General features: G+C 34.2%; 2 protein-coding genes across 3 annotated transcripts; one reads left to right on the forward strand and one right to left on the reverse strand.

Moving 5' to 3' along the window:
• The first annotated feature begins 3,798 nt into the window (after positions 1 to 3,798).
• On the forward strand, positions 3,799 to 14,945 carry LOC130630194 (uncharacterized). The gene is made up of 12 exons (XM_057443593.1): positions 3,799 to 3,915; positions 5,733 to 5,938; positions 6,741 to 7,016; positions 7,423 to 8,047; positions 8,315 to 8,760; positions 9,033 to 9,368; positions 12,690 to 12,896; positions 13,198 to 13,479; positions 13,700 to 13,853; positions 13,992 to 14,083; positions 14,296 to 14,464; positions 14,675 to 14,945. Exons 2-12 carry the CDS (start codon positions 5,750 to 5,752, stop codon positions 14,698 to 14,700), a joined length of 2,802 nt encoding a protein of 933 aa, XP_057299576.1. The 5' UTR covers positions 3,799 to 3,915; positions 5,733 to 5,749; the 3' UTR covers positions 14,701 to 14,945.
• Positions 14,946 to 16,986: 2,041 nt separating this feature from the next.
• Positions 16,987 to 24,139, reverse strand: LOC130630199 (lymphokine-activated killer T-cell-originated protein kinase-like). Of its 2 annotated transcripts, none has more exons than XM_057443598.1 (5): positions 23,802 to 24,139; positions 23,154 to 23,329; positions 22,554 to 22,994; positions 22,052 to 22,183; positions 16,987 to 20,873 (listed from the first exon to the last, which is right to left on the reverse strand). In XM_057443598.1, the coding sequence occupies exons 1-5, from the start codon at positions 23,960 to 23,962 to the stop codon at positions 20,827 to 20,829; spliced, it is 957 nt and encodes a 318-aa protein (XP_057299581.1). In that variant the 5' UTR covers positions 23,963 to 24,139; the 3' UTR covers positions 16,987 to 20,826. The 2 variants fall into 2 exon arrangements, with proteins under 2 accessions (XP_057299581.1, XP_057299580.1); XM_057443597.1 differs by lacking the exon at positions 16,987 to 20,873 and adding an exon at positions 21,381 to 21,605.
• Between the last annotated feature and the right edge of the window lie 248 nt (positions 24,140 to 24,387).

Consider the following 24,387-nt stretch of genomic DNA (forward strand, 5'->3'; position numbering starts at 1 on the left):
CGCACACTCTGCAATCGATCGGCAAGAGTGTTGCGAGTTGCTGCTATTGGCGCTGATGCAGTGCTGTATAGTTTGCTGATTGCATTCTTGAACCAACTCATTTCTCTTTACGCATTTTGAACTTTCGGATTTTTTCTGAAGTGGACAGAACTTTGAGTAGGGAATTTCTCTTTCTATTCAACTTGCGCATGATAGCACTGTCGGTTTTGCCAGGCCTTCGTTTTTTCCGTATATTGAGTATCTGAGCAGATAGACAAAGTATCATAAATTTATCGTGTACGAGACGCCGAAAAGGCAATCGCTGCTTAGGAATCTTTTGATCATAGTTTTACGTTTAGGGGTGCTAGGGGAGCGTAAACCCTGGCTATACTTGTCCTATACTCTAGCTACAATCTTTTATCCTAGTTTGATAAAGTCCTTAGTATCATTGTCAATATCCAGAGATCTAATATCACGATATAAACATTCAAAATGCACAACATAATCAGCATAATTTAGCTTCTGTTGCGAAAGTCCATAATTCAAACCTTTACACCATAAATTCTTTTCAGATAATGCGTGCGATGAAAAGTTTTTTATGACTTTATCAGGATCATGTTTCTCAATATCAACTTCCAGGCGAAGATTAATCAATTTCGCACGATGTGTGTTTAGAGTACTCGATCGTTTTGAACAAGAAATAGACAACAAGTATGAGTAAAATCGACACGATTTAATCTTGCTTTCAGGTTTTCCTTGAGAAGGTTGAATCAAATTTTAGAGTGGAAGTCTAGAAGTCTTCTGGTTCAGTTCTTCTTTTAGTAGACGTTTTTGACAGACGAAGATTGCAAATTCTGGTTACTCAGCCGAAATCCCTACTGAAAGCTTTGAATAAAGAATGTAACGATAAATCTTGTCGTTTTTATTTTTATTTAAAAATTTTACGTTCTTTACTTAACTTCATGAGGTCCTCCTACTACACCATAACTACCATTAGCATTCCGACAATGTGATTTGTAAATTGTTAATCCTGCTTGCATTTGATGTACTCGTTCTAGGAAGTAGCGCAAGTATTCGATTCCAAGTACAAAGTATGCATCACCGCCAACAAATGGTAACAATATTACTTACTAAATGGCCAAGATCTTCCTGCTTCCATGCCCATGTTTCACTACTGTACAACATACATTTCTTACGCAGGCCTCACATTTTACCTCAATCTACAAGAATCTGCTACTTATAGAAAAAGTAACTTTATGAACCTTAGTTACACATCTTCTAACATTCCTTCACTACCCACGTATCAGTTAAGTAACAGAAGTTCTTAACTATCTCTAATTTGCCACTGGTGTACACTATTAGAGCTGAAAATAATTAATTGTCTATAATCTCGTCTTTGCAATGCTTACATACAACCTAAATATCACCTCTTAATCCTGTATCTCATCCATTCTCTCTCATTGACACTTTTGATGGTGATTTCTCTACATATGGTACTTGTGGTCATAGTAACGGTCTTATTAGGGTTCCTTCAATTCAAACGGTATCATATAGTGTTAATTCAATTCGTTTCCAATCAATCCGGTCATGGAACAGGCTCATCAAAGACTACAATTTGTTCTTTCTTAATCTGTCTTCTAATGTTTTGAGGAAAAAACTGACAGCTTTACTTTAACAATCCTATAACCTACAATAGCTCATTTTACCCCTTTAATACTTTTATATACATGTGTATACATTAATGTTTGTTGTGTAATTTTTGTTGTGTGATTATGTTGTGTCTTTGTGTGTGTTTATTTGTTTCTAGTTTTATTTTTTCCCTTTTTTAATTACCTAGAGTTGATGGACCTTATTTTTTATAGATATCTCTAAATTGTCACTGGTCATAGTTCGGTGTATTAAAGGTGGCCTCACATTCTTCTATAGTGTGGTCTCCTGGTTATTCTAAATAGTGGTACTGATATTACTAGCTACACTGTATTGCATATTATCTATTTAAATTGTGATTTTTTTTGTTGTCTTAACCAATAAAATAGTCTTTTAAATCCTGTTCACCAAATAAACGTTTATAAACTACTTACTTTACTTCATATACAAGACTACAATTACCTAAAACAAACTCCCAACGCATTGCTCCATCATGGGGCTAATGAAGTGCAGCTCAGTACTAGAGAGAAAGGCAAGGTAAATAAGGCAAAACAACAAACATGGTTGCCTCAGCCCTCTCACCACTAGGGAAGGGAAGACACAGACAAATATCCACATCTGTAAAATTATGTAATTACAATTGTGATTCTAAGCATACCTCCTACCCAAACTCCAAAAAAACACTTTCCAACTACAAGGTTACATTTAGCTTTGATGCTACTAATCATGATTTTAGACTTTGCTGCATTCACTTTACACAACCTTCCTCTTTTAGTCCTTTCTTTCACTTCACAAACCTTTAACTTATTATTTCATTGACTCCCCTATAGAAAGCAAATCATTTGCAACAAAGAACTAAGTACATGATTCTGATGTACACCAACGTTTGTACTAAATTCATCACATCTACACATAAAATTTCCAGGAAGAAGCTGTTTTGTCATCCTGGGAAAATTGTGAAAATTGTTTTAGCTTCTTTTTTTAAAAAGTATAAGCGGTAAAGTCGAACATTTTGCTGAAAGTTTTAACAAAAGTTTTAACCTGAAAAATACATTGCTTTTGTGGCTAAAACATGTCTAATGTTCATGAATTTCGAAGATGTTAGCTATTTTATGTGGCAGGTTATTAGGTGTCTGATTATGTATAAAGTTTTAAGTTTTTAAATATTTGTAAGGTTATCTGTGTAATAACGACCGAAGCAGCCAAATTTTTGTTTTTAACAGATTTGTACATACAGGTAGTTTTATGTATAAGTTGTAATGGTTTATTTGTGCATGATCTGTATATAAATAATTTGGGCATTACTTTCAGTGTAGCATACTTTTTTTGCAATAATTACAAAAATCATTTTACCATGAATGTGATATCTTATGATTATTATTTGATAACTGTACCCTAAGTTTCCGTTTTCAGACTCGCGTTGATAAAATAAAAAACCTTTTATATGAAATTACATTTCTTAGCATAAAGACAATTTGATTATCATTAGAAAAACATTTTGCCACAAATGTGTAGAGGAGGACAACTTTAAGGGTAGTTTTATAAATGGATGAGTAAATGGACAATCAATTGTCTCTGTGCACTTACGTTAACTATGAATTAGTTGAAGACTGAGAATAATAATAAAGCCCAAACTATTTCACTTTATAAAGGAACATGAAATAAATATCAAATGAAAAAAAAAAGTTTATTAATTTCAGAAGTGAAGTAAGAACAATAGTTCTTCTATGTATAGCTACATTTAGACATTTCAGAAACATTACAAAATATTGTAACAGTTGTATCAATAAATGATAGTGATAAAAGGCCTTTAAATGCCCATTTTTCGCGTGTTTAACACTAAAGCACACATGGTGTAAAACATATGTTTTCTCCTATTATATGCTATTTTTGTGGAAATCGTGTAATCTCATATGACCCTTTTGCCCACAAAAAATAAATTAAAATAATATTTATCAAACTCGTTTTGGGTTATAAAAAGATTTTAAAAAAGCTGGGGTTAGCAATTATTCAAAAAAATATTTTGTTCTAAACAGACACAGAGCACTTGAAGTAAGCAGTTACATAAACATTTGCTTTTCAACAAGCGTATTTTGAAAGTAATTAAAGTTGTCTTTTATTGTTTGCTTTGAACAAGTAAGGTGTTTTATGTCAACTCCTTCTTGACGTCATCTTGTCAAGATCACGTGGCGTTGTGATGTCAAAGCGTTGATATAATTAATTATTTTTACACTTTGCTTTTAGTTTATCTTTATCGTTGTTCTGGCTGGACACATTGAATTTTGATAGGTAAAGTGCTATTTTTTTGTGAAGGTTTTTAAGGTTATATTATATTTTATTTTGTTTGGAAAATGGTTTTTGTTTCTTTTTGTTCTTTTTTTTCCTTTAGAATCAAACGGCTTTATTAAGTCAAAAACCTAGAAAATTTTATGGTTGTTTAGAAAAGTCAGGGAAAAATAAAAAAAGTGGGATGGAACAATAGGGAAAACTAATCCTTTACATACTTGCAGACCTTTTTTTTTTATAGTCAATGACAGTGAAAAAAATGTCGTAACTTTTTTTGGCAATGCTGATTTTTTACTGATATCATTTTTTACTAAAAAACACAAAAACATAAATAAATATTCGTCGAATCTATCGTTGTAATTTCAAAAAAGATTTACCTGGCAAATATTTTTAGTGTACTAGAAAATAAATAAAAAATGAAAAAAATAAATCACCTCAGGCTAAACAACATTTTCTGCTTCTTATAAAAAATGTTTTTAGTTCATTTTATATTTATGTAAGTAATTGCAGAATTTTAGTAGATTTTGAGATAACACCCAAAGCGACTGGTAGCCGACTGGTAGAGCATTCACTTCCAGTGCGGAAGGTCTTGGCTTTAAACCCTTGTTGAGTCATGCCAAAGACTATAATAGTGTGAATCAATCCTTTCTGCTTTGCGTTTAAGATGAAAATAGGATTAATATCTTAGGCAGTTTTCTAGTTGAGCAATTGTATTCGTAGTTTGAATAGGAGCTTTAAATGCACCAATGCACCCTCGTTAATAGCAGTACCAATAGAAACTGAAGAGGCTATCCTTGGTAAAAAATCTCAGTAATAGAAGGCACCTTTTTCGAAACCAAAACTCAAATGAAAAAAAATCAGAGGCCTGTTCCATGTATATTTATATTTTCCATCTACAAGTAAAGACGTTACAATAGTAAAATATTTAAAAAAAATTTTTGGAGTTAATCTGCAAAAAGAAAATATGTTATTGTACTGTTCAAATTAAAATATAATTTCTCATATATCCCCAAAGTTTAAGCGTTTTCAAAGTTCTTTACATCAGCTCGTAGAATTAAACCTGATGTGTTTCGAAAACAAATGTTAAATTATCTCAGCAGGAGCCATTGCATTTGTGTGTCCGTGTAAAAAATTTCCTTAAAATATCAGCTTCTACTAAGAAATTGAAAAAAATATTACTTCCGTTTTCCAACACAGAGTAGCTAAAAAAACAACAACAGAAGTCCAAAAATAAGTTACTGGCAATTGACATTGTTCCTTCTATATTCTTAATATTTGTTTACAATATTATAGTGTTTAAGCTGCTATAAGCACGTCCACATAGAGGTTGGGGACTACTTTAAATCCCTACAATAAATAACAGATTTGAACTGAATAAATTTTCTTATTTTCATAGTTTTATAATTGCTATAAAAAAATATGTTATAGCAACAATCTTGGACATAAATTAGTAAACAAATAATAAGTTTTAACACCCCATTCCTCCCACACCCAGTGCTACAGCGAAAGCAGTGGTTCAAAATTCAGCTTTAAAGTTGGGTGGAAGAAGGATATTGATACATATCTTGTCCAAGATTTTGGTATTTAAATTCCTTTTAAATTCAAATTTTTTTCTTGGCGTTAATTTACACATTTCCCTTTGTTTTATGACTTTTTAGCCTCCTTCGCAGGACCTTTGTTGATAACAGTGCCAATAGGAACTGAAGAGGTTGTCATGGGTGAATAATTACACTCCTAAGTCTAGTTATTTATTGTAATGAGCAGATAAACCTTGCTGGATAAAATACAGAAACATGTTTGTTTTTTTACTATATTTATAGATTAATTGGCTGCCAGTATGAGAGAAGCTTTTCTTCTGATCCTCGGATCACTGTTGTACGTCTCCGGACTTGGTGTGATGCAAAAGAACTCAGTTTGTCTCACGTATGTCTCAATAGTGAGAGAAAACAAAGATGCTTTATGGAAAGGAGATCTAAGTTCTTATAATTTATTCACATCAAAATTATGTCGGTTGTTTACAGGCGAGGTATGTTAGCTTACATCGATTTTTTCGGAATGAAATTAAAGATATTTTATAAACATTGAAGAGATCTGTTTCTAAATGTCTAAATTTAAGACAGCATTCTTTTTTCTTCACACCCCACAAACGGGTCAAGGCTCCATTCTGTATTTTTAACAGGCTAAGAAAATTTAACATTAAGAAACTTATAACTCATACATGCAACAGAAAGGAGACACAATAAAAATAGTTTTCGTGAAATAGATGCATAAATATATATTATGTTGTACTGAATCATATTATTATAAAACGCTTAAAAAATTACGAACAAACATAGGAAATGTAACCGTAGTTCACACCACAAAAACGCCACAAAAAAATTAAGAAGCTCAAATTATCAAAATATTTAAGAAACTCCAGGCTTAACGTAGCTTAGGCTTCTTATCAAAAACGTGTATTACAGTAACCTAGATTAGAATGACAAACCAAACTTCATAATGTTAGTCATGCACTTGTTACCAGCCTGTGAAGAACAGTATTGTTATACTTGATATCTAATGTGAATAAGAGAGTTGTTTTGAAGGAGTCAACCCTTTTAAATGTTACATTACTTTTCAAATTTGTTTTTGTATTTTTAACTTTGAATGATGGTCTATTTGAGCGGTTTCTTTACTTGCACGGTTTCCGTAGCTAGAAGGATAGTTATAAATTCACTGGGACTTCCTTCGCAGGACCCTAATTGATAACAGTACGAATAGTATGAATAGGGGCTAAACTAAATATAATATAACTAAATATATATGTATATGCAGTATATTTTTTCTTTCAGTGTGAACATTTTAAAAAACATGTTCCATATGTTATTGCAATGATTGGGAACGATATTTCAGCCATTGATGTGTGTCGCTTCATATCTTCACCTAGCGAAGCTAAAATTGCTTTCATGGGAAAGTCTCCAAAGTCGTTTGTTTGTACAGGATGCAAAACGGTCGTGGATTTTATTAAATTTGAAATCAATGTTTTGAAAAAGACATCTGCTCAAGTGAAGGCGGGGATCGAGTATTTGTGCAAACTTTTAGCTCCTCTTAAAGTTCAAGTAGAAGTGGTAAGCTGTTTTGTAACGTAGGGTACAGGCATACGACCTAGAAAGAAGGCCCTGAGAAACGTGCAAGAATGCCTTAATATGTGCGTGTGTATGTTTTTCAGGAAAAAATAGGGAAAACCAGAAAAAAATAAGGCGAAAAATTAGGAATAATAGAAAACCTTTGTTAGATTTACACTTACCCTCAAGGTAAAACAAACAGTCTCTGATAATATGGTGTTATTTTGAAGCTCAAGGACACTGGAATTTTTTCAAGATTTTGTTATCTTGTCAATTTTCGTAAGCCTTTTTTCACATGTCTTCCGTGCAAGCAAATTTGCCATACATAGTGATGACAGGGATAGATCAACGTCTTGTAAAAACTAGTACGTAGTACTAATGTTTTAATTATTTACTCCGTTCATTTTAGTGTAACGATATTGTTGAGTACATTGACAATATCATACAATGGATATTAAATGGCACTACGCCAGGGGATGTTTGTGAGAAATTAAAACTTTGCAACAATGAAACAATTACTGACGAAGATAAATCATCGACTCGAAAATTTCGGTTGGTAACATTCAGGAATTTTAAAAAGTTCCCCTACCATCGTAGTGTATTAAGTCATCGAGTATTCGGACTTCATCCCATTGGACGAAGACAGCATCCTTTCAGACCAAGGCACCATCCTTTGAGGCCAAGACATCATCCCTTCAGACCGAGACACCATCCTTTTAGGCCCTGGCACCATCGCTTTTGGCCTCGCCACTTTAGACCACATCGCAGAGGTCATCATGGCCGCCACAGACATCATTCGCATAGACATCATTATGGCCACCACACACATCACAACCGTACCTATAGCAACCTCACGCACCACCGTCACCACCACCACCATTGGATTCAAGTCAACTATACCAAGGAAAGAAATTCTAACATAAGTTTTCCGTTGTTCGTCCGTTGGTTTATGAACATCGCAAAAATAAGTATGGGCGATAATCACGAGAATCGAGAGAAGGTTGAAATAACCGATGAGGATGGTGAAGAAAAAGGTAAAAAAGAAAAATGCTGTTATGTTTATTATGTTGCGTCACTGACCACCTGTACGAGTACTGTCGGTGTCGGTGTCATTTTTCTGTTGTCGTCATCGCTGCTATTGCTCGTTTGCTGCTGTAGTTGTTTTTATTGTATTGTTGTACGTATTGTTTTGTTGTTTTTATTGTATTGCTGTTTTTATTGTATTGTTGTTTTTATTGTATTGTTGTTTTTATTGCTGCTGCTGCTGTTGTTGTTGTTTTTTAATGCTCCTATTTTTTTAGGAACCGATGTTGATGGAAAGTACGAAGAAGAAGAAGAAGATGACTACGATGAGAAAAATGATGAAGATGACGATGAAACTGATACAGGCGATGACACGTATGAGAGTCATGGCGAACACAAGGACGAGTATACGAAAACTGACACAAGTGATGGTGTTGATGAAGAACCTATTGATTCGCGGGAAACAGGTAACTCAAGCTATCCTGATCAACCAGCATGGGTTAAAGATGGAGAAAACACGGACCTTATAGCTGATAACACCGAAGAAAATTTTGACTATGGTCCTGCATATGATGAAGCAATAAAACCAATTCTTCCAACTGTCCCAACTAAACCTATTGCGCCAGATATCGACTTTGATTTACGCGAATCTGTCGGTAAAAGTATACTTAGAGGCTTTTTGGGAAATGAATATTTTCCAAGTGGAAAAAAAATTGAAAAAAAGGTTACTTTTACATCCTTGTATTTCTTGTATTGCAATTATTTTGGTAGGTAAGGAACGTTTGGGTTGTGCAATAAAATAACAACTTTAGCATTAGGAAAGATTTGTGGCATACGGGGAAGTGGAATCCTGGATCCCAGGACTCTACAGGGTGGGGTTCGGCATTCGGGACGCAAGGTAACTTTTTATAAGTATTACCACCCTCCTACGAGGTGTGTGTTTCTGCATCTGCTCCCTGCAGTTATTATGATGTTATTATGTTTGTTTTACTTCAGATTAAATCGGCGATGAAGAAGACTAAAATACCTGATTTTGGTATGACGGAATTTAAACACTTGAAATTTCCTGGACTGGACCTCGATGATGATGATGATAAGATGAAAAAAGAAATGGGTCTGGATAAAATTAGAGAAAAAGTTGGTGGAGATATTTTAAAAATGGCGGGATTTGATATCGATAAAATGAGGCAAGAGATGGGCTTGAATAAATTAAAAATTCCTGAACTGGACTTCGATAAGATGAGGAAAGAAATTCTCAAAGATCCTATGATGAAAGGATTTGTTAAAAAAATTGGGAAAGGATTTAAAAGATTTGGTAAAAAGTTTGAAAAGGTAAATTTGCTCTTTATGCCAACGGTCTATTTATTCGAATCTATTTTTGTTCAGGTCCAGGTTTTTTGCAGACATTTGCTTAAAGGAATTCTGTTTTTGGCGAACGAAATTACTCCCAAAATGGTCCAATGAAAAACTATTACTTTTAGTGCTTATGGCGGCTTCTTTTAAAATTGTCTTTTTAGAGTTGCAACGTCTTTTCAAGGCTCCTAAATTCTCCTAAATTCTCCTTAATTTTAAAATTCTCCCCAAAAAGTAGGTCTTTAACAGCTTTCGCTTCAAATTTCCCCAATATTTTAAAATGCATAATTGTACACCAATAATTTGTTTTCCACACCTTTATCCCTTAATTTCTCAAATATCCCTTAATTTCTCAAATATCCCTTAATTTCTCAAATATCCCTTAATTGCCCAAATATCCCTTAATTGCCCAAATATCCCTTAATTGCTCAAATATCCCTTAATTTCTCAAATATCCCTTAATTTCTCAAATATCCCTTAATTTCTCAAATATCCCTAATTGCCCAAATATCCCTTAATTGCCCAAATATCCCTTAATTTCTCAAATATCCCTTAATTGCTCAAATATCCCTTAATTGCTCAAATATCCCTTAATTTTTCAAATATCCCTTAATTGCTCAAATATCCCTTAATTTCTCAAATATCCCTTAATTGCTCAAATATCCCTTAATTTCTCAAATATCCCTTAATTGCTCAAATATCCCTTAATTGCTCAAATATCCCTTAATTTTTCAAATATCCCTTAATTTCTCAAATATCCCTTAATTTTTCAAATATCCCTTAATTTCTCAAATATCCCTTAATTTCTCAAATATCCCTTAATTGCTCAAATATCCCTTAATTGCTCAAATATCCCTTAATTTCTCAAATATCCCTTAATTTCTCAAATATCCCTTAATTGCTCAAATATCCCTTAATTGCTCAAATATCCCTTAATTTCTCAAATATCCCTTAATTTCTCAAATATCCCTTAATTTCTCAAATATCCCTTAATTGCCCAAATATCCCTTAATTTCTCAAATATCCCTTAATTTCTCAAATATCCCTTAATTTCTCAAATATCCCTTAATTGCCCAAATATCCCTTAATTGCCCAAATATCCCTTAATTGCCCAAATATCCCTTAATTTCTCAAATATCCCTTAATTGCTCAAATATCCCTTAATTGCTCAAATATCCCTTAATTGCTCAAATATCCCTTAATTGCTCAAATATCCCTTAATTGCTCAAATATCCCTTAATTGCTCAAATATCCCTTAATTTCTCAAATATCCCTTAATTTCTCAAATATCCCTTAATTGCCCAAATATCCCTTAATTGCCCAAATATCCCTTAATTGCCCAAATATCCCTTAATTGCCCAAATATCCCTTAATTTCTCAAATATCCCTTAATTGCCCAAATATCCCTTAATTGCCCAAATATCCCTTAATTGCCCAAATATCCCTTAATTTCTCAAATATCCCTTAATTGCTCAAATATCCCTTAATTGCTCAAATATCCCTTAATTGCTCAAATATCCCTTAATTGCTCAAATATCCCTTAATTTCTCAAATATCCCTTAATTGCCCAAATATCCCTTAATTGCCCAAATATCCCTTAATTGCTCAAATATCCCTTAATTGCTCAAATATCCCTTAATTGCCCAAATATCCCTTAATTGCCCAAATATCCCTTAATTGCCCAAATATCCCTTAATTGCTCAAATATCCCTTAATTTCTCAAATATCCCTTAATTTCTCAAATATCCCTTAATTGCCCAAATATCCCTTAATTGCTCAAATATCCCTTAATTGCTCAAATATCCCTTAATTGCTCAAATATCCCTTAATTTTTCAAATATCCCTTAATTTCTCAAATATCCCTTAATTGCTCAAATATCCCTTAATTGCTCAAATATCCCTTAATTGCTCAAATATCCCTTAATTGCTCAAATATCCCTTAATTTCTCAAATATCCCTTAATTTTTCAAATATCCCTTAATTTCTCAAATATCCCTTAATTGCTCAAATATCCCTTAATTGCTCAAATATCCCTTAATTGCTCAAATATCCCTTAATTGCTCAAATATCCCTTAATTGCTCAAATATCCCTTAATTGCTCAAATATCCCTTAATTGCTCAAATATCCCTTAATTGCTCAAATATCCCTTAATTGCTCAAATATCCCTTAATTGCTCAAATATCCCTTAATTTCTCAAATATCCCTTAATTGCTCAAATATCCCTTAATTTCTCAAATATCCCTTAATTGCTCAAATATCCCTTAATTGCTCAAATATCCCTTAATTGCTCAAATATCCCTTAATTGCCCAAATATCCCTTAATTGCCCAAATATCCCTTAATTGCTCAAATATCCCTTAATTTTTCAAATATATCCCTTAATTGCTCAAATATATCCCTTAATTGCCCAAATATCCCTTAATTGCTCAAATATCCCTTAATTGCTCAAATATCCCTTAATTGCTCAAATATCCCTTAATTGCTCAAATATCCCTTAATTGCTCAAATATCCCTTAATTGCTCAAATATCCCTTAATTGCTCAAATATCCCTTAATTGCTCAAATATCCCTTAATTGCTCAAATATCCCTTAATTGCTCAAATATCCCTTAATTGCTCAAATATCCCTTAATTGCTCAAATATCCCTTAATTTCTCAAATATCCCTTAATTGCTCAAATATCCCTTAATTTCTCAAATATCCCTTAATTGCTCAAATATCCCTTAATTGCTCAAATATCCCTTAATTGCTCAAATATCCCTTAATTGCTCAAATATCCCTTAATTGCTCAAATATCCCTTAATTTCTCAAATATCCCTTAATTTCTCAAATATCCCTTAATTGCCCAAATATCCCTTAATTGCTCAAATATCCCTTAATTTTTCAAATATATCCCTTAATTGCTCAAATATATCCCTTAATTGCTCAAATATCCCTTAATTGCTCAAATATCCCTTAATTGCTCAAATATCCCTTAATATCTTTGGAAACATATATATTTCACTTTTTATCACAAAAATATACGGATTTACTTATACAAACAACATCTTATAAGCAATGCGTAGCTCAAATCATTTACAACCAAGGAAAGTCACAGCAATAAAGGAATTTTGGTGGCATTAAATATTTTATGGTACTTATTAAAAACAAGCGTGTACTGTGATTGTTCTAAATTTAAGTTTAAAATTATCATCAAAAGTGTTTAAATTTCACTCTGCAAAAAAGTGGTAACAATGACGAAAACAAGCGCAAGTAAAAACGGTAACAGTTTGCGTTATCTCGATGTATTATTACATTTCAGATTGCGAAAAAAATAGAAAAAGCAATGACTAAACGCTTCGGTAATGGCACTGGCCTCTTCAAAAATGGAATTGGTTGCACAATTTGTAAGACAATTGTTACTTTTATAACATGGGAAGTAAAAACAGTGAATGCGAGCCTGGAAACTGTCGAGAAGGCTGTCAAAGCCATGTGTGCTTTGTATCCGATCAAGATTGCAACCGAAGTAGTGAGTATACTAAAACATGGTCGAATCTCTGAACGGCATGTTTATTGGTAGTCCTTTCACATAACCTGTTGCGTTTTGAATTAATTTTTTTCGAAACTGTGTATCTCTATTATAATACACAACCTTCTGTCTGTGAGCCAAAATGGTAACTGCGAGAAGCAGCGGGCGGACTTCTGTGCAGTTTTTATGGACTAACGATTATATTAAAAATTTAAATGTAAAGTCATGTCTGTGTAGTAATGGTTTTCCGTTACTCGAGCCGCCATTATAAAAATTAAATATTCATTTTTATTTTAACTAGTGCGATGAAATTGTTGACAAAGTTGATGAGGTCGTCCAACTTGTCGAAGAAGGTGTCGAACCTGGAGATGTCTGTGAAAGATTAAAACTGTGCAATTCCACTCAACAACCATCTCATTTCACTTCTCTTTTTGTCTCATTTTCCCCGCCAGCACGTGATTCTTCCCTCTGTGCATTCGTCAAAACTGTTCACGAAACAGCAGGGGGCGGTGCCATGAAGTTGTGGACGACGGCAAAAGGGGAGCTGGTCGAGTTTTGTCAGAAAAATCAAATCGAATCAAAAGTAAGATATTTTCTGAGTAGTGTATGGCTTGCGTGACACAAAATTTTTTTGCTTGAGGAAAAGATCGCAGATTTTTAGTCTCGTGTCCAGGGTATTTTGTATCTTGTCTGGCGTTGAGATTGGACGACAATACCAAAATCATAGTTGAAAAATAATTCGTAACTTCTGGACCGACACTCATTTTTAAGTTAGTTTTCTTTTTTTATCTTTTCATACATAGTGCAACCCTCTCTATCGTATCTTCGAGAAAACCGAACGTCAATTATCCGACGTTATTACGTTTAACGACACAGAAAATGGAACATGCTTTAAAAACCAACCAAAACCACCCTACCATCGTAATAAATGCAAGGTGTGCAATATGTTTGAACGGGGTAAGTGAATTCGTGATGTGTGGCAGAAGTACAGCCTATGGCTCCGCCAGGTGCTTTAAATTTGTGCACGGCCTATAGTAATTCCGGTGTTCAGTAAGGTTTTATTCAACGATGGTTGATGAGTTTCTTTTGCTATAGGCTTAGTCGGTGGTTTAAAAGAAATGAACGATAGCATGGAACTTCTTGCTATAACACTTGATCAAATGTGCTCCATTTTGGACACGCCGCAGGTGGGAATTTTTGTTTTTACGCTTAAAACTACGCACGGAGATAAGTTTGTTTGGCGAGATAGTGTCAAAAACCTAAATTTGGTTATCGAATTTAACGTTAAGTTGGAAAAATATTATTCAAAAAGAATTTTAGAAGTTTAAAAGATCATTAAGATCAATATGTTTGCGCGAGTGAAACAACCTGGCGAGTAAAAACATTTATATATATTTAGTGTATGGATATCGTGACAAAATTTCGTTCAGCTTTCCAGCATTTCGAACAGTTCAAACCAGGTCAGATGTGCAAAACGATCGGCTTCTGTAACAACAAGACAGAAAAGAAAATCATAGAAGCTATGGTGAAAAAGCACGTTAAGAAATTGATGGAAAAACTCCTCCCCGGTGAGTAAAATCATCCTTGACAAGTGGAACTTTTCTTTGGTGTGCAAGTCTTCTTCCTAATTCGCTAAGTGATATTACCAGTGACATTCTTTTTAATCGCTTTTAAGATGTGACAGAGTGAGCCGTGCAATCCACTTTTGTTGGGAGGAGCGCACTGCTCGATTATAAAAAGCTGTCCTCTTTTGATTACTGGATCACTTTACGTTTTAGAAAATGATGGATTCGGTGGCTGGTAGGAGATTAAGAAAGGAAGAATTATTTTGTATATAAGACATTTGTAACTTTTTTTTAATTATTTTATTCCACTGCACCTCCTTGGCAATAAAATGAAAAATTCCGGTAAAAAGAACAAAATAAGATAGCATAAAACCAAAAATAATATTATACGCCATGCAAAAAAAAGTTTATTATTGTAAAATTTTATTTTTTCTGGCGACATTTTTTTATGTTTTTTCTAATGTAAAATATATTTGCAGCTTCATCTAGCGTTTTTATTTAAACAAGAAAGCCGGGCGGCTATAAAACTTTGTCAATGAAGCTAATGATATATGTCAATGAAGCTAATGATATATAGCAAATCAAATGTATAGCAAATCACCTTTTTCAACCACTGTTCTAAATCATTTTCATTCCATCTTGCAATCGACTTTATTACAGAAAAACAAATGCCATACAAAGCTATACACGTGCACTGAGTACCTCTTGTAGTACCAAATTTTTGGTTCCCCTGATGAAAGGTCGCTCTGATAATGGAAACGAAGCTATACGGACCTGGATTTTGTTCAATATCTCCTGATAATATGAGAATTAATGTCATAGAAATGACAGAAAGAAAATATGTGAAAAATGGTTGCAATGTTTGCTGAAAAAGTTCGAAAATGCTGGAAGGATGCCCGGCCTTCTTTTGGGTGAAGACTCGGGCACGAGATGAATTTAAACAGTGGTGATAGCCAGGATTCGTTAGCAGAATAGTTTCATTAATGATTACAAACATAATGACAGATAATAGAACGTAATAAAATACCTCAATTTTGTGTTTATCTTGTTATCTCCAGGAGATCTCCAGGTCGCAAGAAAATTAAACGAGCAGGAAATTGGAAAAGCGTGGAGATAAAAAACAAAAGATTCTGGCGATGAATTTCAGAACGCGTTTTCCAGCCCATGGATAAAAGGTAAAAGGCAATACTGCAGGGTAAAAAAAGCCCTGGGAAGTGCCTTGACTCCAATAAATTCTTTAGTTTTGATTTATAAAAACTTTTAACTTTTAACTTTCTTTATATTCTGTGGTAGCTCGTTATAAACTGTGGCTTGTTGTTGAAATGTTTTATTATTGCTTTGTTTAATGTTTGATTCATGATAGGATGAACGCAAACTTCTTCTTCGTTCTACAAGCAAATATTTTGGCCATAGTTCGTATGTTGCGATTGGTTATCCAGTTTTGTTGTATTATACTCGACTTGCTCTTTCATCGGTAACCAGTTTAGGGTAATTACGTCAAACATCGTAGCACAACGACCAAAAACGCAGTCGGATTTTGAATTCGCTGAAGCCTATCAAATACTTAGGCATTTGCCCATACACAACATTGCAAAAGTTTAAATTTAAAAGGACTACAGCTTCTGCTAAAGTCTACCTGTCAGACATAGGAGTACATCTGCTGAACTTTCATAGAGCACGGAGGGTACCATGAGCTGATCTGATGATGTTGTTTACTTGGTCAGTCCAAGAAAGGTGTTGGTCGAAAATAATACCAAGTAATTTTACACTTGATTTTAGTTCAATAGATATCCGACGACAACGGATGAGATAATGTGATCCTCAAAGTTGTGCATAAAACTCAGTCTTGCCATGGTCTTGCTGGGAAAACAGAATAATCTAAAGTTTGTCACGATTAAAAAAAAGGTTGTTATCAAGTGACCACGACGAAAGCTGATCTACATCACGTACAATCTCTGGAATACACTTAAAGATGTTTTGAATCTTGCAGTGTACTGTCGTGTCGTCAGCATTTTGTATTGTTGCAGGTGTCATACGCTCTGCTATTTCTGCAACGTAAAGGTTAAACAAGACAACACCTAATATACTGCCCTGAGGCACACCGAAGTAAACAGGTAGAAATGACGAACTCTTATCTTCAATTTGAACGTATTGGTAAACCATAAGATAACTACTAATATTTTAGATGTATTCGTTGCGAAGTTCATTTTCAAGAGTTTCTTAAGTAAGATAGAGTGGTCCATAGTGTCAAATGCTTGAGAGTTGTCTATGAGTATTGATAAATTGACTTCACTCCCGTTCATTGTTTCAGTAACAGCGTGGTGGTTAAATGCCCTTTACGTTTGTCTCAATATAGGAACAAAGTTGTCTAAGAATGACTCGCTCATAAATCTTTGATAACACAGGTAATATTGAGATTGGTCGATATTCTTTTACATTACTGATAATCTGTTTTTGGTATTGGGCATACCTTTGCAATTTTCAATTGTTTTGGGAAAATTTCAGCATCAATCGAGGTATTGATGGTGTTTACTAGAGGGTCGTTATAATTTCGGCAATGGGTTTTATATATCGTACAGGAATATCGTCATCCCCGCTAGAAAAATCATTTTTAAGGTTTGTTATGATTTTAACCACTTCAGTATAGTTCGCGTGTTTAATACGAAATATTTGCGTACGATTTTCATCTGGAAGATTTTTTGTCAAATTATCATAGTTGCTCTTCACGTTTTCTTTACTAGTCAAGTTTTCGGTTAAGTTAGCGAAATAGTGGTTCATTTCTGATAGTTCATGTTTAATTCGTTTATGTTGCTTAAAACGAACTAAACAGATCCTGTATAACATCACGAAATACAAGCAACATAGAAGAACGGAGTAAATATCAAGAGAGTAGAAATAAGTACAGTGGACTCTCCATAACTCGAAACCCCTTAACTCGAACCGCTCCTTAACTCAAACGAATTCGTAGGCACCGTGAAAATCTCCTAATAAACTCTCATAATCCACTCTCTACTACTCGTTTGATTTTATTCTTTACAAGTTGCAATATAAACTTTAGTATCATTGCGGTTGATGGTTATCTGTACTGTTATAAGAGCGATTTATTTACAAATCTGATAAAATATGATAACAAAATCAAAAGTAAAATCCAACATACGACTGATAGCCTTGTGGTAGAGCGTTTGCTTCCAGTGCGGGAGGTCTTGGGTTCAAACCCCGGCCGAGTCATGCCAGAGACTATAAAAGTGTGAATCTATCCTTTCTGCTTAGCGTTCAGCATAAGAATAGGATTGATATCTTAGGCGGTTGTCTAGTTGAGCGATTGCTGTGCTTGCACGACTTTCGTGTCTCAAATGGGAGCTTTAAATGCGCTAGGACCCCCTTCGCAGGACCCTCGTTGATAGCAGTGCCAATAGGGACTGAAGAGGCTATCCTGGGTAAATAATTTCAATAATAATAATAATCGTTCTAGAAGTTTTGTCATGCGAATCACCTCGATTAGACGATTGAAGTCGAAAGTTATTGAGTGGTATTTTGATTCGTCGAACGACTGGACTAGTCGTCGAATCGATCTGCTGTTGACTTATTGGCAGCATTATCTATGACTTTTTTACACGAACTTTCTATATTCGTGTAAAGTTAACATGAGTTTACCTTAAACCGGCATGTCTTCCTTACAGCAACAACACGTGATTGTGGAGTGAACGTATATTATGTGGAGTATTTTGTTGTGTGTGTTTGTAAAAAAAAAGAAGATGAATAACTTCGATAACACTTTATCTCTTGAAGACAATATTAGAACATACATCCGTTCATCAATTGAAGATACTTTGCGAAGGTTAGAAAGAGGTGTTGGTAGTATTCAGGGTAGTGATGATTTTGATGATGATTTTGTTCTCCCTAAACTAGACTGTTTGGCACACATTACTACACAAACACAGCTGATTTGTCCATCGTTGATTACCGATGACCTACTTGCATTACTTTAAAAGCACGAGACTGTGTTCAGGTAAACATGGAAGGTTATTGTGGGGATTCTGCTGCACCACCACCATTATCATACAATACCAACAAAGTTAGAAGGCCATTGTTCATGATATCATAAAAAAGTTTAGAAAAATTATTAACATACAATTTCTCAGAGCAGCAAATCGCAGAAATTATTGGATTGGTAAATTCAGCGCAGCATAAAGGAGTTGGATCTACGACAAAGAATTAAAAAGTATTCAATAATTTCTGATGAAGATTTAGACATTGTCTGGAGAGACATCACTATCACTCTTCATGATATATTGCAATGCATCACTGGCTACCAAAACATACCGTACGATGGCGTGACTATCGTAATAGAGTTCCAACATGGTGTAGAGCGTCGTTTTTTTGCTAATACATGTTTGAAATGTTGGACATTGCCAGTAACTGACCGTTACTTGAATGAAACTGAGTTTCAAGAAAGATATTTGGATGATATTGTAAACTGCCCTGGATTTGGAAAAGCTTGGTGAGAAAACATTCCGTTGTTCATGTTTTTCGTTTGTTTGTTCATATCTTAGTTCATTTTTGGTGATTTTTCTATTTTTATTTTGCGTGAAAAGTTTCGAGTTTGGAATTTGATGCGAGGCGTTGTTTTTTTATGTAGATGAGTTGACTTAAAGTTTTTGAGGTTATAATGAAGTGACGTGAATGAATTCTTCCAGGCTCCATGGTCTCTTCCGGTGAGTGACTACGTAATACTAAACATTTGCTCTTTTTGAAATTTTTATTATATTTTGCTCATGGCTTAGAAATTTTGTTGATGAATGTCATGTCATTTCGATGGCGTCTTATAGCTGGCCTATAAGGGAAAACACTATATCAGGGTGACCACTAATAAAATGAGAACAAAAGTAAGGATATTAAGGAGAATTAAGGAGACAAATTGACATTTTTTAAGGATATTTTGCTGCAAACGAGAATAAAAATATAAAAAAATAAGGAGAAAAGGAGAAAACTAATTTTAGTTCTCTATCTTTAATGTTACATACTATATTCTATGATAAGAAAATTATACATACTAGTTAGCCCGTGGAAAATCCACGGGTTCGCCCGTCCTTTTTATACCGCATTGCGTGCTTCTCGCTATTGCGCAGCTAAGCTACCATTTTGCGTGACAGACAGACAGACAGACAGACAGACGTATACGGGTATTATAATATAGATTATAGAAATATACATATAAATTATGCCCTGAGAGATAGAAAATATAAATTTAGATAACAGAGAAATACGTCTTATTTAACCGGTGATGAACAATCCAAGAACACATTTCCAAAAAAGTTACGATCAGAAAAATTAGGAAATAAGGAGAAAATAAGGAGAATACTTGAAATTTCAATTTTTTAAAGTATATTTAAGTACTTTTAAGGAGATTTTCTTTTTCTAAGGTTATTTAAGGAATTTAAGGAGGAGTGGTCACCCTGTATATTGAATTGACATCACATGCTTTTTAAACTGAAGAAGAAGGTATTGTTAGTGTATCAAACGGGTACTTTTTTCTCGTCCTTGTAATCATAGTCGCCTTACGAAAGCCGAAGCGAATTGAGCTTCCTTATGTTGTAACAAATTACTCTAAAGCCAATTTTCCACTCATACATATAGTTTGTCACATCATTTTTCGAGAAAACCAACGCTTCACATTTAGCAATTCACGACGAGAGATGGAACTAGGTACATACAGGCTTTTTTATAAGTTTTAATATGCGAAGAAATCACCTATCGAATTTATATATGAATAACTGCACATGGACTTCTCAAGTATCACAAAAAGAATGTAGGTGTGCAGTTATTCATAATGCACCGCTGTTCCAATTGTAATTGACCTATCAAATGTTCATTAAAGATAAGGCGACGCATGTTTCACTCCAAGTAGAATACGGGTTTCGCTCCGTTTTCTTGTTTTGTTTTGGTTCTCATTCCACTTTTGCATGAGTTTGGGAAATTGAATAACACCGAAATATCGATTTTTCTTCCTGTCGTGAGTTTTAAGCGAACTAGGTATGAAACAGACGTGGTCCCCCAAATATTTCAACAAAACCAAAAACCAAAAACGTAGTGAGTAGAAAAACAATTAGATGTGAGAGATGTTTTCATGTAGCCGGCTCTGAATCGAGTGATTTCGTGAAAACGGCTCAATTGAACAACTGTGTTCTGTGCTATCTCCGGACTGACGACTCGACAAATCCTTCAAAGGTCTTCCTAATCGTAACGAATCGACGAATCCAATAGCCACTCGACGACTTTGTGAAATCGTACGACAAAACTTTTAAGTCGATTCGGCGACTTCTAAATCGGAATATTGGCGTCGATCTAACTTCATAGGTTTCAACTCAAACGAATGTGATCGAATCGAACGACGTCGATCGCATCGATGTTACTAAAAATAGAACATTGCATAATCTTTGTTGAATGATGTCAACTTGGCAATTTAAAGGCGAGTTTCCACTCAAACGAATGTGGTCGAATCGATCGATTTTACTAAAAATAAAACATTGCATATTCCTTGTCTATCGAATTCGATCGAATTTAAAAGTCGATAAATTGAAAATTATCCAAAGAGATTGATTCATACCCACGCAATGCAAACAAATTGACGAACAAATGAACATTCACCGAGAAGCGTGAAAAAGTGAAAAATGGCTGAAAACATTTTAAACAAATGAAAATTTAATTGCATATTTGATGCAGCAACAGCAATACACTATTAAACACAAGCAACCGTTAAAAGATAAAAATGCTTCACCAATAAGTGATTATTCGCAGATGAATGTCGAGAAAATTAAGATAATATTTGTAGAATTAGTTCGCAAGTTCCTCGAAAAGTTTCAAAGACAGTCTCACAGTCTTCTTCAATGATATCCTTTGTAGGTAGAAATATTCGCGGTTTTGATTCGGCAATAAAATTTTTTTTTCTGAATCACATTTATCTAAAATCATTTCTAACATGGAAAACTACGCCTAGTAAAATAGTTTATCTACGTTGGTTCAGCATATGACTTTAAATCTAGCACAATATCAAAGTCCTTCACTATTTCGGTGAGAGATTCGACTATGTTTCGAGCGCTTGGTCTTTTTGTGTAGTCCTCCGCTGTACAACAGACAAAAGTACCTAAAAGAATACAGACACAGTATGAAGCACTATGAATGTTCTTGATTTTTCTCTGAACATGACTTTTTCTAATTTTGCATTAAAGATTTGCAACGTAGTATCTAGCAGTATCTTTTGCAAAGATTTTCTTTTTCCAATTTTTCTTGACTGTTTTTAAGATTATTTGGCAAAACCTAAAGGAGCTACTTTTCGCAAATTTCGTCTTTTTTGTTTACTTCGTGAAATTAAAGGCTAATAGGATATTTTAGGACATCCAATTCATAAAAGTATATTATCGCAAAATTTTGATAGACATACATAATTCTCAAAAATTAGTCACTTACAACGTCATATACTAAATATTAAAGGCTTTTTAAAACTCACCGTCCTTGCGGGCACTGATTCTCCTTTACCTAACAAATCAAAAAATGAGAAAACTAGGCAACACATAGAAAAAATTGACATACCTATGGCAGGGTCATAATCTTCGGAGAATTCGTATTCTGGGAGGGCGGGTCTCGTACCTAGCGCGTCGTAATATTCTTGAGGAATATGATAGCCGTCATCACTTTCCAAAAAGCTACCATCCAAACTCGAGTCTACAGGGAAAGATAAAAATAGGTAAAACAACATTAAAAACAAGAGAGAAAAAAAAGAAACAGATCACAAAATTTTATTAATACACGCTTTTTTATAAGCAACATCATAGACTCAAATAATTTAAGAAACGAAGAAACTTGTAAGCTCCAGCCAGCCTGAAGTTATACATTGCGACCTGGATTAAAACAGAAGTTTGATTGTTAACACGGGAAGCAAAACGGGCCTTCTAGGCAGAAATAGCCAACAAGCAACAGGTGAGCCTGCAAATTTAAGCAACATAGAGCATCAGTCAAAAAAGATCTTGTACATACCATTTTGAAAACTATTTTAAAAACTTTAAAGAATGTATAAAACTCAGAGAAGACACACCTTCTCCGTACGACATCAAGGCAACGTGAGGAACATCCAACGCTAACATCTCCCATATAACCAACCCGTACGCAAACACATCAGCCTTGTCTGTTATTACATTCGACTGTGTCACTTCTTTGCTATTCCATGGCTCAGAACCGACATAGGTCGCTGTCGGATCACGCGGACCCGACAAATTGTCATTTAGAAATATCGACACGCCAAAATCGCACAGTTTTACTTGTTCAAAATCGCGTTTTATTAAAATGTTTCCGCTTTTTATATCGCCGTGTAATAACTTTTTCGTCGTGTGTAAATAGTCTATTGCATTGGCGATGTACCACGTGACCTTCATAATTTGCGTCGGCGTGAACATCTCCACGACGTCGGTTTCTTGTCGCTTGTGTATTATGTCGTCTAACCCTTTTCCACAGTCTTCCATAGATAAACAAACATCGCCTGGTAAAAAATATCACTTTAAAAGAAGAAACAAACCAAAAATAACATATGGGTAAACAAGAATAAAAAAAGAAAATCGGTTCTAAAAAATATATTTACACGAAACAAAACGTTTGTAAAAAAATAGGAACCAATACGATGGAAAGCAGAAAAGTGTACCTTGTGCTGTCTTGGTCAGCTTCTTAAAAACGACAATATTAGGATGGTTCAACTCTCTCAACACCCTTCCTTCTGTGGTCAACCTCTCTATGATTGATTTTCTTGCATGTCCTTTCTTCGCTTTTTTGATCGCCCAAGGTGAGGCGTTCACACTGTTAGCTTTTTGTCGTTTGTATCTAAATGTAACGGAAACACTTTATGTAACCACCACCACATAACAGAAGCAATTAAAGAAGGTTATTCCAATACATTTTGTTCTTAAACATAAAACTTTTAATACGGGCTCGGGTATGCTTAATAAACTTTCATTTTAGGCTTGAAACGGTTAAAATGCTTATGATATGAAAAGATCCACGACTTTGCTCAAGGAGAATATCCACTGAATTGAGTTGCCATGTTAAACTTGACATATAATTGAATCTGAAGGTGAATATGCTTTTAGTTGGAATTCTTTGTTCACCAATACATGACGGAGAATGAAGCAGCATACCTAAGCACTAAACGCCACAATAAAAGCGTACTTTTGAATTGTTTAAAAGAACTTTCAAGTGTCAAGGACTTTTGCCAAATTTATCACGAACGCCACGCAAAAACATTTAAACAAAATCGGTAACAAAAGCGCTCTCCACCATGGTAATAACTATTTACCTATAGACTGTAACGTATGTACCACATCCGAGTCTTTTCATCAAAGGTGATGGAGGAATAACGAACGGGGAATCGCCAAATGCCGTTGACGATGCCCTTTTCAACGCCGCAACAGTTCTGTTTGTTTTGGGAGTAATGAAGTCCAATTTATCAGTTGACATATCAAGACTAAAAAGCTTTCAGAATAAAAGAGTGTGCACTGTAAAAGCAAAAAACTTTCTGGAAGGTTAAATAAAAGGCTTTTAGTTATAACTTTAACCTTTGAGAAAATTCCTCAAAGCTTTAACATTTCGTAATATTTCAATACAGTAACAAGGAACTTTTTTGAATACCACATGCCTTTTATAAGAATTATTTTAAAAGAACAGGAGCCTCCACTTTTACCAAGGTTAGAAAAATAAGAACAAGCAGTCTCAAGTCAGATTTTACTGACTCTTATTTAAAAAAAGCGTGTAAAATTGACATTGACTGGCTGCTTAAACCAGAGGATATAGCTACCACTAAATTTTATTTTTTATAATCAACATGACGTTCTCATATAATACATCACCTATTTTTTACTTTAATGGAATTAAATTGTTTTTTT

This window comes from Hydractinia symbiolongicarpus, chromosome 2, assembly GCF_029227915.1.
Source record: "Hydractinia symbiolongicarpus strain clone_291-10 chromosome 2, HSymV2.1, whole genome shotgun sequence".
Classification (NCBI taxonomy): Eukaryota; Metazoa; Cnidaria; class Hydrozoa; order Anthoathecata; family Hydractiniidae; genus Hydractinia; species Hydractinia symbiolongicarpus.